General features: G+C 34.4%; 4 protein-coding genes across 4 annotated transcripts; 3 read left to right on the forward strand and 1 right to left on the reverse strand.

Annotated features, from left to right (window-relative positions):
* Positions 1-3681: 3681 nt before the first annotated feature.
* Positions 3682-7335, forward strand: LOC112798261 (ubiquitin receptor RAD23d-like). The gene is made up of 12 exons (XM_025841503.2): positions 3682-3988; positions 4196-4357; positions 4664-4717; positions 5299-5378; positions 5479-5523; positions 5742-5919; positions 5998-6144; positions 6217-6282; positions 6397-6444; positions 6540-6643; positions 6835-6913; positions 7008-7335. Exons 1-12 carry the CDS (start codon positions 3692-3694, stop codon positions 7122-7124), a joined length of 1377 nt encoding a protein of 458 aa, XP_025697288.1. The 5' UTR covers positions 3682-3691; the 3' UTR covers positions 7125-7335.
* An 832-nt stretch (positions 7336-8167) lies between these two features.
* Positions 8168-10019, reverse strand: LOC112798262 (uncharacterized). The gene is made up of 2 exons (XM_025841505.3): positions 9305-10019; positions 8168-8527 (listed from the first exon to the last, which is right to left on the reverse strand). The coding sequence occupies exons 1-2, from the start codon at positions 9707-9709 to the stop codon at positions 8363-8365; spliced, it is 570 nt and encodes a 189-aa protein (XP_025697290.1). The 5' UTR covers positions 9710-10019; the 3' UTR covers positions 8168-8362.
* A 1073-nt stretch (positions 10020-11092) lies between these two features.
* On the forward strand, positions 11093-13577 carry LOC112798264 (uncharacterized). The gene is made up of 5 exons (XM_025841507.3): positions 11093-11423; positions 11816-11919; positions 12003-12174; positions 12266-12388; positions 13041-13577. The coding sequence occupies exons 1-5, from the start codon at positions 11256-11258 to the stop codon at positions 13443-13445; spliced, it is 972 nt and encodes a 323-aa protein (XP_025697292.1). The 5' UTR covers positions 11093-11255; the 3' UTR covers positions 13446-13577.
* Positions 13578-14076: 499 nt separating this feature from the next.
* LOC112798263 (nuclear intron maturase 3, mitochondrial-like) lies at positions 14077-17808 on the forward strand. The gene has a single exon (XM_025841506.3). The coding sequence runs from the start codon at positions 14077-14079 to the stop codon at positions 16336-16338; it is 2262 nt and encodes a 753-aa protein (XP_025697291.1). The 3' UTR covers positions 16339-17808.
* The last annotated feature ends 671 nt before the right edge of the window (positions 17809-18479 follow it).

The raw sequence follows: 18479 nt of genomic DNA on the forward strand, positions 1-18479 counted from the left end.
ACAATTACATATGGAGATTATTGTTTCATATTTATTTAACCAATAATTCTAGACAATCAAAATATTTTACGTAATCAAGTTCAACCATTGTATGTACAATCGTTCTTTCTTCCTTTCTTAATTGATTTTTCTCCTTTTTTTTTATTATGGTTATTATCGTCGTTACGACATTGTTTTCTTTTTTTTCTTATACAATTTTTTTTATGCTTTTTAAAAATTTTATAAAAGAGAAGAACAAATAAGAAAAACAAAACACAAAAATTGATGATAATAATGATGATAAAAAAAACCAAAATTTTTTATATAAAACACAAATAAAATAAAAATAATATTAAAATTTGTTATATATATAAAATACAAAAATATTATCAAAATAAACATAAAACTTAAATTGATCTCCACGCAAGATTGTAAGGTAATTTATTGCTTAGAACTTAAGAGTATATTTTTTTGGTGACTGAACTTAAGAGTATATAATTCAACTTAAAAATGATTTTGTTTAGATAAAATTTTCAATTTTTAAAATGAAACATAAGATACAAAAAAGAATTGTATCAATAATAAAACATGACAAAGAAGAACAAGAACATACATTAGAAGAAAAAAAAAAGACAAAATATGAAAAAAAGAAATAGAAGAAAAATATATGTTAGGAGAAATTTTAATGCTATAGTTGAGAAATTTTGATGCTATTTTTAAGAAATTTTGGTATTATTTTTGTTTCTGATAACTTCTAATCAGTTAAGAAATTTTTCGTGTCATCATTAAAAAAATTTGGTATAAAAATTTAGAAATTTCTTGTGTTAAATTTAAAAAAGAGTAAAGTATTGTTTTTGTCCCCAACATTTGGGGTAAATTCTATTTGTGTCCCTAACGTTTAAATCGTCCTATTTGTATCCCTAACGTTTGTAAAAGTGATTCAATGTTATCCTGCCGTCAATTACACATCATGAACGCTTTAGTTTGAGTTTTAAAAACCTCTTCTTGAAGTTAGAATATAAATGTTTGGGATAGAATCGATGATCTATTCCGAAATATAGCTCATCAAATGTTAAAACTAATTCCTATAACATTTACATAATTCACTTTTCTAAGGACATAATTGAATTTAAACACAAATAGTGGGTATAATATTAAAATCGACCATATCCAAGTGAGACCTAATTGAGAATGAATATATCCAAGTGAGAATAATTGAAAAATATAATCTGATTTGTTAGTATAATTGATAGTATGATAACATTGAATCACTTTTATAAACGTTAAGGATACAAATAGAATGATTTAAACGTTAGGTACACAAATAGGACTTACCCCAAACGTTGGGGACAAAAACGATACTTTACTCTTTAAAAAATTTTGATGTTATTTTCTGATAAATTTTGTATAATTCAAAACTCTTCTCTTTTTCTTCTGTGCTATCGTCATCATCTTCTTCTTTTTCTTCTTCATCTTCTCTTTTTTGTTTCATTTTCTCATAATTTTTTTTGGTTTCATTCTCTTAAAAAAAATAAAAAAAATTAAATAAAAAAAGAAATTAAAAATATTGCAATAACATAAAAAAGAGAAATAAAAAAAGTGCAACAACAACAATAAAAAAATAAGAAAGAAGAAACACGTAAAGAAAAAAGAACACAAACAAAAAGAAGTGCATAGTTTACACACACTAATCAAGCAATAATGTATGATAATTATGTTAGATTTACTTATGTTAAAAGTTATTCTTACGAAATTATTATTGGAATAAATTATTTCATTAACTCAGATCATCCATATTGAATCACCAAAGATGTTGTGATTTTTTCGATCTTCCTCAATCAAAACCTTCTGTATCCCTATGGCTAAATTGTAACACTTTTGATGGGAAAGAGCGACAAAGACGGTATGTTGGGACCAAAACCTCAAGGTACTATTTATATTTGAGCATGTCACCCATTAAACCCTAAATCCCAAATAAAATAGTATTTACAGTCCAAAAGATAATATATCTAAAATCTAAAAGATAATTATCTAAAGAACAAAAGATAATATCTGGTTTTATTCTCATTTAATTCTAAATCAAAAGTAATTATGACTTATTCAATTTAGCATTTATAACAATAAATGAGATCACCATTATATAAGTCATTTAATTTGAAATAGCATAATTTGTGATTATAATTAATATATGTATTACCACAAACAAATTAAAAAATTAAAATAATTTCATAACAATTATTACTTAGTTAAATTTTTTAAAAAATTAACCGCTAAAAGTATATTTAATTTGTTATAAATAAAAAGTTTTAAGAATAAAATTAAAATAAAATAAAATTTAAGAATATTTTAAAAATTTTAACAAACTTCAACCAAAATTCTAATAATTTTTTGCACAATTTCATAGTGTACCCTTAGTTTTTTAGCAAACGGCATAACTTTATATTAACACACTTGCTCCAAGTTATGAGGACAGGTATATTCTTTGCTGGTTTGCCTTGCTTTCCTTGTTGCGTGTTTTAAAGCTCTATTTCAATTCTATCCAAAAGGTGAGAAGAATTTAGAAATTTCTTTTATTAATTTGTTTTCAACATTTCTTTTAACAATGAAATGGTTCGTTAGTGGCATTCTTTTTCAATTTTCATAATTCATGGCCATACAACACTTTTAATTAATCCCATTTTCAACTATTTTTCTTGGAGATTAAGCAGCTTACCACCTATTTAACAACCCATTAGTGTCTCAACATCTTCAACCATCAAAACTTAAAGTGATAAAGGCATCGAATAGCCAAATTTCAACCAATCTAAGCAAATAATTTTTTTTTCTTTTTTAATAAAGGCTTCATATTCTGTGATATCAAAATTATCTCTATGTGAGGGTTTTGTGACAAATTTAACGAACATATAGTCCTTGTTTGGGTGTTATTATTTTGTTAAAAAATAATTTTTTTAAAAAATTTTTTATTTTTTATTTTTTAGCGTGTTTGACAAATTTCTAGTAGTAAAAGTAAAAGTACTAGAAAAATAAAAAAATATTTTTTTGAGAAGCTGTAATTTACATTTTTTTTTAAAAGATCTTTTTTCCTTAGAAAAAATATGTTTTTCATGTAATAAATAAACAAAAAAAATACTTTTATATTGTTATACCTAAATATAATTGATAGATAAAAAGATTTTTTTGCATAAGATATCCAAACATAAAATTACTTTTACTTCTCCATAAGATTTTTTTAAAAAAGATAACTCGAAAAAAGATATTTTCTTATAAACTCACTCAAACAAGTCCAAACAAGTCCATAATTTAAAAGCTACTGAAAATAAAAAAATATTATATATATAAAAAAATAATTATTAAATTAGTCATTATATATATTATTTTATATATTTTTAATACATATAAAAAAATTAAAAATCTGTAGAATTTATTATTTTTTTATTAATATTTTTAGTTATTAGTTTAATTTTTTTAATTTAGTAATATATTAATATATTTTTAGTCTATATTTTAAATATTATTAATTAATTATTGATTAAAAATAATAAATTTTATTAATTTTTTAATATTTTTTTATATATTTTATATAAATGGTTGATTTGGTATTTATTTTTCACACGTAACACTTAAGAATGAAGCCAAAAATATTTAACGTATGTGAAAAGAAAAAAAAAAAAAAAGAGTATCTTAGGGCTGCAAAACATTGTTACCACGTGGCATGAGTTTAAGTGTGATAGAGTTACTTCATGGTGTGGTGAGGTTCACACTGGATAACTCCCCAGTTGACATGGCTATCCCGATAAATATAAGTGCAACAGAGCTTTCCACACAAAGTTCCAAACTTGTTTTCCCCAAAAAGAAGCAAAGCACACAAAAACTAACCTCTCTCTCTCTCAGCCCTGCGGTGGTTACCGGTGCTCCGAGAAGCTCACCGGAAATATACTGCAACATGAAGATTAACGTGAAGACCCTTAAAGGAACTCACTTTGAAATCCAAGTGCAACCCCAAGACACGGTAATGCTCTCCTACGCCAAAAACATTGTTAATTAGGTTTATGCTTTTCCCTATTATGATTATTATTTTTTATGTCACTGTTGGAGGATTTGATTTTCATGAACATATTTTTTTGTGTATTTAGGGTAATTGACTACTCGAATATTGGAATTGATATATTATATATATATATATTGAATTAATGGATATTTGGATTGTCAATGTTAGGTTGCTGATGTGAAGAGAAATATAGAGAGAGAACAAGGTGCTGAAGTTTATCCAGCTGCACAACAAATGCTTATTCATCAGGGGAAAGTGCTTAAGGATGACACAACCCTTGAAGACAATAAAGTTGCTGAGAATAGTTTTGTGGTGATTATGCTATCCAAGGTGATTACTGATGATTGGTGTTATTCTACTTTTGGATTGAATTGTTGATTTGTTTCCTTTATGTGTTTCCCGAAAGGTGGACGAAAGAGTACCCCTTCTTGGAAATCCTGGTTTTAATTATTTGAATTTATTGGGGAGAAAGAATATTAATAGGAAAACAATGAATTTGTTGCAGTGATGTGTGATAGAAAACTTGATGCTTTTGCTTGTGGTTGAGGAAAGGGAACAAGAGAAACCTTTCATGCTTTATTAGTATTTATTTACCTTTAGCTTATAGCTTAAATATTTGTAATGATGTCATTGTAGAGCAAGGTATCATCAGGTGAAGCCTCAACTGCATCATCTGCATCCGCAAAACAGGTGAATACGGCTATTACATTTTCAGCTTATGATTTGTCTTTGCAACTACTTTCAGTTTTCTCTAACGCACCTTTTTTACCTACTTATATAAGTGGACTCGTCAAACGTATTGACTCTTGTTAACTATAACACATGGTGAGTTGATGTATATATGTTCATTCATGTTTTGTCTAGTCCTTTCAATGCACGTAGGCGACATGTATAAATGCTTTTGTCGTGCTCTCTGGAAGAGTTTATGCTGATATGTTTGGTCAAACAGAAATACCACTTTTGACGACATGTATAAATGCTTTTGTCGTGCTCTTTGTGGAAGAGTATGCTGATATGTTTGGTCAAACAGATATGCCGCCTTTGGCGACATGTATAAAATGCTTTTGTCGTGCTCTCGTGGAAGAGTTTATGCTGATATGTTTGGTCAAACAGATACTGAACGTCGATGCCATTTTTTTAATATCACCAGACGTAATAAAAATATTCTGCAGTTTGGTTTCTCGTTTATATATTATATTTTTATAGTTTCAAAATTTCCATTGTTCTTAGCTTCTTGTGTTGTTTCATTTGGATGTGACTTGCACGTTTAGGCAGCTGAACCGGCGAGTTCTTTGCCTCCCACTTCATTGCCATCCTCAACATCTCAACCTCCTGCTTCAACTGTAGGACAGTGAGTTCATATCTGCTTGTCTCCAAGTTTCAATGCAATTGAATATTCTTTTTTCAAGTCTTTATGTAAAATTCTCTATCTCTTGTACTTCTCTTTGCAGGGGAGTATCCAATTCTGAGCAAAATCCTGTTACAACTCCTGCCAGGTGAGTACCTACCATTTTCTCTACCATGAACAGCTGTTTTGTACTTAAAGATAGTTGACCATTTGTGCCAACCTTGAAGCTTATCAGCTATCCTCTTGTAGACAAATATCTTATCTTGGTCTTCTGTTTCTTTGACACTGCATAAGATGAGTATTTAGCTTAGTCATCATCAAATGTGGGTACTTAAATAAAGATTTTGTATATTCTGGTTGTTGCAGTGATGTGGCCGGCATTTATGGCCAAGCAGCATCAAACCTCATTTCAGGAAGCAATTTAGAATCGACTATTCAACAGATTCTAGACATGGGGGGAGGTAGTTGGGATCGAGATACTGTTATCCGTGCTCTTCGTGCAGCATTTAACAATCCTGAAAGAGCTGTTGAGTATCTCTATTCGGTAAGTATTTCTTGAACTGTGGGTTTTTTTATTTGTTCATGTTAAATATGGATAATTGATACAACATTTATCTGTTAGGGCATTCCTGAACAAGCTGAAGTACCAGCAGTTGCCAGAACCCCCGCTATTGGGCAGGCAGCAAACCCTTCAGGTGAGGCTCAGGGTCAAGCTCAGGTTGCACCTTCTGGTGGGCCCAACACCAACCCACTCAACCTCTTTCCCCAGGTATATAGTAGCCATTGAGTATAACTTAAACAATATGAATATTGGGTGGTAAATTGGCAATATTTTGAACAGGGTATTCCTGATATGGGTGCAAATGAAAATGCGGGCGACTTGGATTTCCTGCGGAACAGTCAACAGGTATTTTTACTTTCATTGTTCAGATATGGGTGTTATGTCACATCTTAAATTTATGTATTTATTATTTGTTGTTGTTGATGTTGTTCTGACTTCTGAGATTGTTTGGCATTTCAGTTCCAAGCCCTGAGAGCGATGGTGCAAGCAAATCCCCAGATTTTGCAGGTAATATTAGTGTTTGTTGATCCACTTGCAATATTATTGTTTAGGGTCTCCTCTAGTTAAAGGACGTTGTTAATTATTTTCTACTTTCATTGCAGCCCATGCTTCAGGAATTGGGTAGACAAAATCCACACCTAATGCAGCTCATCCAAGAGCATCAGGCTGATTTCTTACGCTTGATAAATGAACCTGATGGAGAAGAGTAAGATGATGAATTTCTAAAGTCTGCAGCTTTTTTTTTTTAAAAGTTTTCCATTCATATTCATATTGTATGAGTAAACACATCCTATAATCCCCGTGTGTATAAATGCAGAGTCCCCAATGTATCTGGGATTTTATTGACTTCATAAGACATGAGTATGCTAAGGCTGTTGTTTTGAATTGTTTGATCAGGAATCTACCAAGTGAGTTGGCTTCTGCAGTGCCCCAGACCATCACTGTCACCCCAGAAGAGAATGAGGCTATTCAAAGGGTAAGCCATTGAGAATGCTCTCCGTTGAAATTTGTTTATGTACTACTTGCTAGTGTTAGTATCTTATTCTTGTCCCTATGTTGTTCTTTTGCAGCTTCAAGATATGGGATTTGATAGAGATCTTGTGTTGGAGGTGTTCTTTGCATGCAACAAAAACGAGGACCTGGCAGCCAACTATCTTTTGGATCACCAGAATGAATTTGAAGACTAAGAAGATGGTTCTGTTCATCTTCACCAGCTATGCTCCTTTGATGTCGTTGCTTATCATCTGAACTCTTTGGAGAAGTGGCAATGTCAATACTTATTTGCTTAGCTTTATTATTGATCCTCGTGAACCATACTGCCTGTAGATTATTAATTTCAGACCATTGACTGGAAAATATAGATGCCAAGAAATCGATAGGTGCTTTTATTCTTCTGCAGCCGTAATTTTTTCCAGCTTTGTTTTCTCTAACTTCATTTAACTTATTTTATTAAGTGAAGGATTTGGAAACTTGAAAAAGATGGAACAAATAGTTATGCTATTAAAATCTTAGAACGTGATTGTTGAGGGTGATGGATTGCGTCTGTCTTTCTCCATCAAATAAATTATCGTCACCTATAATCATAGAATGTGATTTAGTGATTATCTAACTAGGTCTTTTAACAAAGCGGTGCGAGTTCAATTCATATCTGGGCTCAGTTGCTGTGTAACACTAAAGCAAAGGTCTTTGTTGTCAGCAGTGGATAGCTGAGAAACAAAAAAGCTATGAATTGACAAAGAAAAAATAATAACAAAAATCATTGACGGAGAATATTTGCATAATAATTCACTGAAGTTTAACGTGAAATGTAAATCTATGTTGAATGATTTATGTGCTTCGTTTGGACATAACCCAAATACCTTGCAATGACCAACATTTAGTTATTAGAATCCGTGGGAATTGTTGATACCTGATTGCTTAGGGAAAATGTAACCGAGCTTTATGCTAAATAATTATCTCGCTATCATCATTTACTGGCGGTGCTCGTAGTTTGATTAATTCTACACGCTAAGAAACCGTGAGCCAAACAACATTTGGGTTAACGAAAATCTAAATCGCGTAACCTTAAAGAAAAATACTAGTTTTTGCAATGGTTCTAAATTAGTGTATATATATGCATCAAGTGCAATCACTAGCAAGTCACGTCTATTGGGAAAAAAATGAAAAATCATTGTACACTCAAGCATGCAAACTTGGTACGTTAGTAAAATTGCTCCATAATCCCAAAGACTAACAAAAAATATCCAGACTTATTTCCATGTGTATTATGCATCTTGAATGTAGCAGTGGTTAACCATACTCCGAATGCATAAGTTATTTGCATGATGATGCAACCTTGATTGAACATAGGACAAAAATATAACTTCTATGTAACAGAAAACACAACACTGATCCCAACCATAACAAATGTGGAAGTATAAGGGACTCAGCGAAAGGAAACGATGGATTCCAATATTTGTGCCTCAAGATTAGCTTCATCGATCCACATTGAGCTTTGTCGACGCAATAATTCTTTCTTTTCTGCCATCTTCTCACCATGCTTTCTGACCTTCATCCTCCAATTTTCAAGTTTCTCAGCTCTTTCTTTTAACTGGATTCATAAGAATGACACATCAGTAAGCGCATCAAAAGACTGTAAGAGGTTTAACTTAAACACATGAAATCAAGGCTGTGTGCAACAATAGGTCCAAGTATCTCTCTAGCACACCTGAAAGATTCGAAAACTAGACTTCCAAAATATAAAAACTATACCTCCAAACTCCATGTCAGCTGATTATTGACTTATTTTTATTGTTTCTACATGTTGCATAATCAAATATGAAACTAGTTCCTATTTTATAACTGGATTTTTTGACAGATTAGCAATGTAAAGTATAAACCAGAATGAACCAACTGACAGCTAAATACAAAACAAAGACCATAAAGGCAATAATATTAGAAATGTTGATTACGTAGCTAAGTAATGAACAATGACAATGAACAAGGGTCAATCAATAGTGTGGTATACAAATGCAAAAGATAAAATCTAACCCTTTACATTTGGCCCAAGCAAGAGAATATCACAGAAAGGAAAATCAAAGCCAGATTGAGGCCTAGTCAAGTTTCAAAAAAAGAAAACAACAAGCCATTATGGCTCCAAAGAAAGAAAACAACACTTATTTCAAAAGTAGTTCAGTCATTAGATCAAACACCTCGTCTGCACGAACACAACATTGAGCACATATATCTACCTAATTATCCACTGAGACTAATTAACAATCATTTGACGTGCATATTAGCTCAAACCAACAAATAAGCAAACCATCGAACACTTGGTGTGCACAGCGAAATTCATAGAGGGGAGGGAAGAAGGAAAAGAAAAACGCACGAGTGTTTCTCTGAATTCTTGTTGTGCGATCTTGCGCTCCTGAGCCCTGATTTGCGCAGCTTCGGCCTTGAGCTTCTTGCGCTCCTCATTGGCAACTCTAAGGGCTTCTCTGCGAGCTTCGTCCTTGCGCTGCTTCTCGATCTGAAGCAGCTCCATTTCGTGGATGTACTGCTTGCGAACCTCCTTCACTTGCTTCGCGTAGTCCCTTCGAAGCATCGCCAGCTTCGCCTCAGCCTCGTTCGGGTCCTTCGGAGGCTGCCAGCTTCCGAGGAAGGTATTGGAATCCAGGAACTTGTGGTTCTGGCGGTGGTTGTTGTGGTGCGAGGTAGTGGCGAACGACCGAACAATGGCAGCGGAGGCGGCGGAGGAGGAGGAGGAACGGAAGAGAGCGTGACGAGTCGCCATTGTTGCGAGCCGAGAGTGGAAGGATCCAAAACCTAATTACTATTAAAAAAAAAAAAAAAGAAACTGTATAAGGTGGTGTAAATATTATTTTATTATTTATTTCTTTCTATTTATTTAATTTTTTTCGTTGCTTTTTATGTTAACGTAGCGAAATATAGGATTTTTAAGTTTTAAGATTTAACTTGGTTTTAAGAAAGGCTTGAATCCATTATTCATACAAAGAATGCATGCAAGCTTAGCATAAAAGATGTGGAAGAATAGAAAAAGGTAAATGATATGTTTAATTTTCTCTGTTTTCGGCTTCTGCCATTTACCAAACACGTAGGCTGCTACTCTTGACCAAAGCCACCGCCACCACCATTCACCGCACCTCATTACAGCTGTAATAATCTATTTTGATTCTTTTTTAAAACTGTTAAATTAGATTAGATATCATATATAAATGTGGGTACATAGGTACATTGTGTACTAATTTTTAATCTCCTTTTAATTTCTTTTTCTTAGTTATAGTTCATTATAAAGACTTAAAAAGACACTCATATAGATGAGTACTATGCTGTTTTGTTTGTGACTGCCTAAGAATTAAACTCTAGCATGCAAGAATTATTATTGATCTATTTTACTTTAGTAGCAGCCAAAATGGCAAATAAAAAAGAATACTTAATGGCATGGTAGTGTAGCGGCTCTTTTTTTTATATATATAGAAGTAAAAGTGGTGATATACTTTAACATTGTAATTTTTGGTGTTTTTTAAAAGTGTGGAAGATAAACAAATCGGAGGGTTTAATTTCTATACTTCAAATTTTTTAATTTTTTAACAGAAATTCCTCGGTCCGATTTCTGTTCTCTCACAAATCCTTCGGTCCAATTTCACAAATCCCTTGGTCTGATTTCTGTATCCTCACAAATCGGACGGTCCGATTTCTGTACTTCTCATAAATCGGACTGTCCAATTTTTATTTATCTAATTAAACAGTTCTACATTTGAGAATAATACCCCATCAACCCACATTTTAAAAAAACACTATTGCTACTCCAATATCAAAAACAAAATATGTAGTGTGGCTTACCAAAGATAATACTTCTTCAACCAAATTGGACTAAATAATTAATTTTTATTTTATTATTATTATTACTACCTCAAAAACGCTAACTAGAAGAGATAAAGAGAATGATGCTTTTGAGGTTTTGACTATTGACCTTTCAAACAAGTTTCAACTTTCAAGAGAAATTGAGAAAAGGTCGTATCCATAACGAGTCATGAAAGCTCTAAGAAACAAGTAAACAACTACCTTAAAAAGAACCTATCAACTATTTCTAGACATCTATGAATTAAAAATAGAAAAGAAAGCACCTAAGTATATATATAAGAGTTACCCAAGTTCAAGACTAGACCAATTCAAAACTCTGAAATCATTCATATAAATATATATTTAAGTGCTAGCAGGTTTTGGCATTACACATATTCAATTTGAACTCTTGTCACAGCATCATAGTCATTTTTGTTTCACCAAACAACAAAGAAATTGAAGAGGAAACATCAAAGATGGGTCTGCTTGGAAAAAACTTCACTTCAAAAATAAGAAACATGGCAACACTTGCTGTCTCTAGGATTGCAATCTTGAAGAACCACCACAAAGCTCGAGCTTCTTATGCCTACTCTGATGCTGCTCAACTCCTTCGCCTTGGTTACCATGACCGTGCTCTACTTCGAGTAAGCACCAACCTCATGGATTTGGATCCTCTAAAGTTTGAATTTTATTTTAGAGAGTAAAGTGTGATCTTCTACCATTGAATAGTTTCTCTTTCATATTTATTCTTGGTCACACCTATGAAATCAATAGTGAGAGATCACACTTTACTCTCTAAAGTGAAATTCAAATTTTAGAGAATCTAAATCCCAACCTCATTATCCTTTTACATGAAAACCATGGTTTCTGAACTAATCTTGAGATCTAATGTAAAATTCAACGCATGAAAAATTCATGTGAAATTTTCGTATAAGATATTCTATTATTGTTTGGAACTTTATAATAGGAAACCCAACAAAAATATGTATATCTCTACATATATGCCTCTATTAATTTGTGTTATTCTTACAAATAGGTGGAGCATTGGATAAGAGAACAGAACATACTGGATGTGTTTGATATGATAGAAAATGACTGTAACTACCTAAGAGAAAGTGCAGGACTACTTGAGAAGAACAGGTTAATTTTTTAGTCTTGTCAATTCTATGGTGGTTGAGTGAATATTTGGCATCAAACTAACTTGTTATTAATGTTTACATTAGGGATTTTCCTAATGAGCTCAAGGAAGCAACATCTAGCCTTATCTTTGCATCTTCAAGGTGTGGAGAATTTCCAGAACTGCACAAGATTCAAGAGATTTTGACATCAAAGCTTGGGAAAGAGTTTGCGGATGAAGCTATTGAGTTGCATAGAAATAATGGAGTGAATGCTAAGGTGCTGGCTCTATAATGATATTGCTAGAGCATGGTTTTAAGAGAATGATTGCAGCATGCTGATGACTTTTAAATTTGCTTGCCTTACACAGATGATAGAAAAGCTTTCAACAAGAGGGCCTAACATGGAAATCAGAATGAAAGCGCTGAGGCAGATTGCTGCGGAAATTGGTGTTACTTTGCATTTTGAGCAGGAACCTATATTGACAAATGTGGTAAGAAAACCTTTTCCATGAGAAATAACATGCACTGATTGAATAGCTTCATTTCAAAGTGAAATGAAGACTAAATACCCATTTTGGTCCCTGAGATTCACGCGATTACTCAATTTGGTCCCTGAAATTCAAAATTACCTATACTAGTCCTCCTCCAGATTCAAATCCAGGCACCAATATGGTCTCTCGACTCTTTCCGGTGATGACTAGGCAAACGAAGTGCTGATATAGCACCCTCCCTACTACATTGGATGATGAGTAAACGATGTCGTTTACCCTTAGTACCCAAACAAGTCAGAAATGAAGAATAGTGGAAGTAGAGGAGAAGAAGAATACTTTATTTTGGGTCTTCATCGTTTCTTCTCCTTCATATACAAAGCGACGACATTTCTGACTTGTTTGGATGCCAAGGGTAAACGACGTCGTTTACTCATCATCCAGCGTAGTAGGGAGGATGCCATCTCAGCATTCCGTTTGTCTAGTCATCGTCGGAAAGATTCGAGGGACCACATTGGTGCCGGGACTTGAATCTAGAGAACCAATATAGGTAATTTTAAATTTCAAGGACCAAAATAGGTAATCGCGTGAATTTCAGGGACCAAAATAGAGATTTAGTCTGAAATGAAACCTAATTTCTCTTGTAAAATTGCAGAACAAATGGCAAGGTGAAACGAAAACGAAACAAGGGAGCAGTGCTAATGATCCTAAGCATAAGAATGTAATCGTGGAAGAGGGTTCATATGATAGGAACAAGGATAGAACCAAAGAAGCCTTGGAAGAATTTCATTCAATTCAAAATCCAAATTCAAGAGATAGCATGAAAACATCATCAAGGAAATCTAAGTTAATTCCCAATGAAAAGGTCAAGGGAGATTCAAATAATGAAGACTCTGTTGAAGAAAGAACAAACCCTTCTTACCAAGATAGACGGTGGAAACAACATGGGCCTCAACCTGGTCCCAACGTAACTCCAATAGCAACAACTCATTTTCCAAAGCAGAGTCGAACGCAGCATGATCATGTAGATTGGAAGATCATGTCAGTTAGGACAAGATGAACACAGAGGAACAATTGTTCTATTTATTTTTGAAAAACATTTGTTGTTTCATTTGTATAACATTTGGAATTAAGATGCAAAAGTTTTTGGATATGGTCCTATGAATGAATAGAGAGAACGAAATTAGAACTATACATATATGATAGTTAAAGGTCTTGTCACCCTAAATGCACACACAATATACCATCTACAGCAGGGTCGGTTTTCATTTAGAAATTTCCAAATCATAATAGTTTGAACAAAGTTGATTGATTTTGGAATTTCAAATGAAAATCCAACACACATAAACACTTGGGTTCTTCTTCCAATTTCAAAGAATACCATGCACTAGTAGTCTTCTAATTATGAACTTAACCTTCCAAAATTCGTGTTGCTAATTTTTAAAGTATTTGAATTTTTAAATTAAATGTAAATTTTTTAAGAAAGAATATAATTTTTAAAAGATAAAAACTCAGTGAAATCGATTTAACTTAATTTTTATCAAATCATTCTCAGTCGTCGTAACTGCACCTGAATTTCTACACTTTTAAAAAGTAGCCTTCTCCGTTCCCCTATCCCTGTCGACGATATTTCCAAAAAAACCCTTGTGAGTTCTGAGAGCCTTCTCCGTTTCCACTCCGTCGCAATTTCCATGCTCACATACCTCCACATAATGCGCCGAATACCAAAGCTTCTAAAGCCCTACACAACCCTTCAACTTCCCCAGACCCAACAACAACCCCTCACAACTCACCAACTCAAATCCCTCGTCCTCTCCCACTACTCCCATGGCAAGTTCAATAACATTCTCCAAAACGTCGTCGCTTTACCCGCTGTACTCCTCACCGCCTGCCACAACCTTTCCGCCTCCGCTCGACTGCCCGGTTCGCGCCCTCTCCTGGACTCGGTCTCGGCCCGGTTCAGCGTCGAGTCAATGTGCCGAGAGATCCGGGAGAACCGGTTCGACGTGGCGGCCTCCTGCGTCATTCTAACCGGAAACGGTTCGCCATTAGGACCGTTGGTTCTCCCTAATTTGAAGCTGAAGGTGTTGGTTGAGGCTGTTAGGATGGTTCTTGAAGTAGTGTACGATGAACGGTTTGTGACGTTTTGCTATGGTGGACGCGTCGGAATGGGAAGGCACACTGCTGTGAGGTACTTGAAAAACTCGGTTGAGAATCCTTCTTGGTGGTTTAGGGTTAGGTTTAACCGTCATAGATTTGGGAATGAACATGTGGAGAGGCTGTGTTCTGTTATTCAGCGGAAATTGAACGATGTCGTTTTGATTGGATTGATAAAGAGGTTGTTTGAGTGTGAGGTTTTGGTGATTGAGCTTGGTGGGAATTCGATTGGGAGAGGGTTCCCTCAGGAATGTGGATTGTGTTCTGTTTTGATGAATGTGTACTTTGATGAGTTTGACAGAGAGATTCAAGAGATACGGCTTAGGGAGAATCGAGAGAGTCGCGAAATGGACCCGAAGCTGGTTGGTTCTAGCGATGGTGGCGTGTATTACAAGCCTGTGAAGGTTTATGCTGTGAGGTATTTGGATGAGATACTTCTTGTGACTTCTGGGAAGAGGATGATGGCAATGGAGCTGAAGAATAGTTTGTTGAGGAGTTTGGAAGTTGATTTGTGTTTGGATGTTGATAAAGTGAACACGGCGATACATAGCGCGACGGAGGAGAAGATTGAGTTTGTTGGGATGGAGCTGCAGGCTGTTCCGCCGTCGGTGTTGCGCCGGCCTATGACGGAGAAAGCAATCAGGGCGAGGAAAAAGTACCTTAGGCAGAAGGAAGTTAGAGCCATGGAATTGAGAAATGCCAGACAAAGGAACAGAAGGATATTGGGGTTGAAGATATTTAAGCATGTTTATAAGAAGACAAAGCAAAGTGATGGGTTCAAATTTGACTTTAGCATTGAAAATGAGGTCCGAGAAATTTTTAAATCTTGGGCTGATGAAGTGGTGCAAGAGTTTCTGGATAACATAGATGAGTGTCAAGAATGGCATCGAAAGCTATCAGGTGGTGATTTCCTTTCTTTAGCACACATTAGGAATCAGTTACCACCTGAGCTTATTGATGCTTATGATAATTTCCAAGAGCAGGTGGATAAATATTTAAATCCGGTAAAAGCTAGGAAGGCAATAGAGGAGGAAGCGGAAAGAATGAGGAAAGAAGAGGAAGAAAGATATGCAAAGGGAACACTTGAAGATTTGACTAGGCTTTGTATGAAAGTTGAGGCGCCAATAATACTCATAAGAAAGGCTGTGAAGTTGGTTGGTTTTACTAATCATATGGGTCGTCCGAGGCCGATTGAATTCTTGTTTGCACTCGAGGATACAGATATTATCAAGTGGTATGCTGGCATTGCCAGAAGGTGGTTGGATTTCTATTGTTGTTGCCACAACTTCAAGGCAGTCAAAACTATTGTGAGCTATCATTTGAGGTTCTCTTGTATCTTGACATTAGCAGAGAAGCACGAATCGACTAAGCACGAAGCGATAAAGAATTTTAGCAAAGATTTAAAAGTCTATGACTTGGATGGAAATGATGAAGTGTATTTTCCAACTGAAAAAGAGGTTAAAATGATGGGAGACAGAAATCTCTCCGATCCAAAGCCTGTAGATGGGGCTTTATCTTTGGCTGTAATAAGATTGGCATCGGATGAGCCTCCAACGCCTTGTATTGCCCACTTTTGTGACAACACAACTAGAGTCTTCTATAGGGTTCGGTTGCTGCAAAAATGTTTGAATATAAATCCACTAGATAAAGAGAAATGGGTGCAAGGGATGGGTACAATTCATGAAAGCCTAGACCAAAAGTGTCTTCCACTATGTGCTGATCATATACATGATTTGTACATGGGGAGAATCAATCTTCAAGACATTGACTGTGCCTCGTTTGCAGATGTGGATTGATTGATGCTCGTCTCATTTTTACCTTGATTAGGGAATTGATTACTTTTAAAAATGAGCAATTTAATGGGATAGAACCAAAGCCTTGGAAGAATTTCATTCAATTCAAAATCCAAATTCAAGAGATAACATCAAGACCATCATCAAGGAACTCTAGTTAATTCCCAATGAAAAGGTCAAGGGAGATTCAAATAATTAAGACTCTGTTGAAGAAAGACCAAACCCTTACCAAGATAGCCGGTGGAAACAACATGGGCCTCAACCTGATCCCAACCTATGTTCCAAAGCAGAGTCAATCGCAGCATAATCATGTAGATTGGAAGATCATGTCAGTTAGGACAAGATGAGCACAGAGATGAACAATTCTTTTATTTATTTTTAAAAAACATTTGTTGTTTCATTTGTATAACATTTGGAATTAAGATGCAACAGTTTTTGGATATGGTCCTATGAATGAATAGAGAGAACGAAATTAGAACTATATATATATATATATATATGATAGTTAAAGGTCTTGGCAGAGTTACAACATCCTAAACCGAAATTAGCACCCTAAATACACACAAAATATACCATCTAGTCATCTACAATGGTTTGAACAAAGTTGATTGATTTTGGAATTTCAAATGAAAACCCAACACACATGTTCCAATTTCAAAAAATAGCATGCACTTGTTAAATATCCTTTCTTTATGTTACCCTCTCCTCTTTCCTGCAAGGATTTCAAACAAGCGAGCAGCATCAACACCAGCATCAGTAGCAGTAGCCGAAGCTTTCTGTGCTTTCTGTGCTTTCTCTGCTTCTGCTAGAGTCCTCAACACATCGAAAACAAGAGAGCTCTTCCTTTTCTTTACATTGTCTGTTTTCCCTGATGGTGGCTCCAAAAGTTTCGGTTTTTCCACCTGCAACTCATCAGAACGCAGTTCCCTTTCATCAACAGCATTTCGTTTGATTCCACCAGGTTCCACCTTCGGAAACCCTAAAGCAGAACCCGAATCCAAATTGACGCACTCCGATTCTTCGGAATCATAATCATCGAGATCCACAAACTCCACTTGTCGAGGCTGGTGGTTGGAGCTGGAAACCAACGAGTTCTCCGGCGGAGTATGGTAAACGTCGTGTTGCTCCTGAGTGCTTCCACCACCGTCGGCGACGGTAACAGCGGCCTGACCACAAAATGGAATGCTTTGCAAGAGTTGTTCCTGTGAAGAAGAGTTTTCATAGAAGTTGAAAAGGAAGTGAAATGGGTCGCTTTCTTCCTCCATTTCCCGACACCAAAGCTTCAACCTTTCTCCGTGGTAACACGCACGCACACACGCGCCAAAAGTTTCACTAGTGCTTCTATTTACAACATTGACGCTTCACTTTTACAGTGGGATTGGGCTTATTTTCCAGTCTTCGAGATCCAATGTAAATAGCCCAACTTGAGAAGTATTTAATTTTTTTTCTAATAATTATTTCAAGTTCAAATCTCGTCTTTTGCAGCAAAGTTTTAAACGGAATTCTGATTCGTAACAGATTAATTCTTGACCTGTCAGATTACTTAGCATACGCTAAAAATATTAAACAAATATGATATATATACAAAAATTTAATCACTAAATCAATTATTATATATTTATATATAAATACATATAAAATAATTTAATAGTTTATTTTATAGTATACACATAAGTATTAACATCTTAATTAATAATTACCAACTTTATGTAAATAACTATCAACTTTTGTTATGAAATTATTCATTTCTGAACTAAGAAAAAATCCTTCAAGAGGATGTTAGAGGAACTATGAATTGTCTTACCTCACCTAATTTTTTTTTTTGGTTAGATGAATTAGAGAATCTCTAATCCTAAACATTACAATATCATCAATTCACCTACACTACACTTAAAAATGGTTTCTATCCATTCTACTTAATCCCGAGGTAAATGAATTGTCACTATGTCAAGGTCTCCACAACTTACCTGCATAATTTCTATCTGGAAAAGTATAGGTAACCAACAATATTGATAAACAATGTAAACAATAGATATATCAAATGTTTATTTTACTAGATGTGCGAATGGTGATTCTAATATTAAGATTTAGGTGAGTAATTTGAAAGTGTAGTATGTTTTTATTTTATTGGTGATTGTTCATAT

This window comes from Arachis hypogaea, chromosome 14, assembly GCF_003086295.3.
Source record: "Arachis hypogaea cultivar Tifrunner chromosome 14, arahy.Tifrunner.gnm2.J5K5, whole genome shotgun sequence".
In the NCBI taxonomy this organism is placed as follows: domain Eukaryota; kingdom Viridiplantae; phylum Streptophyta; class Magnoliopsida; order Fabales; family Fabaceae; genus Arachis; species Arachis hypogaea.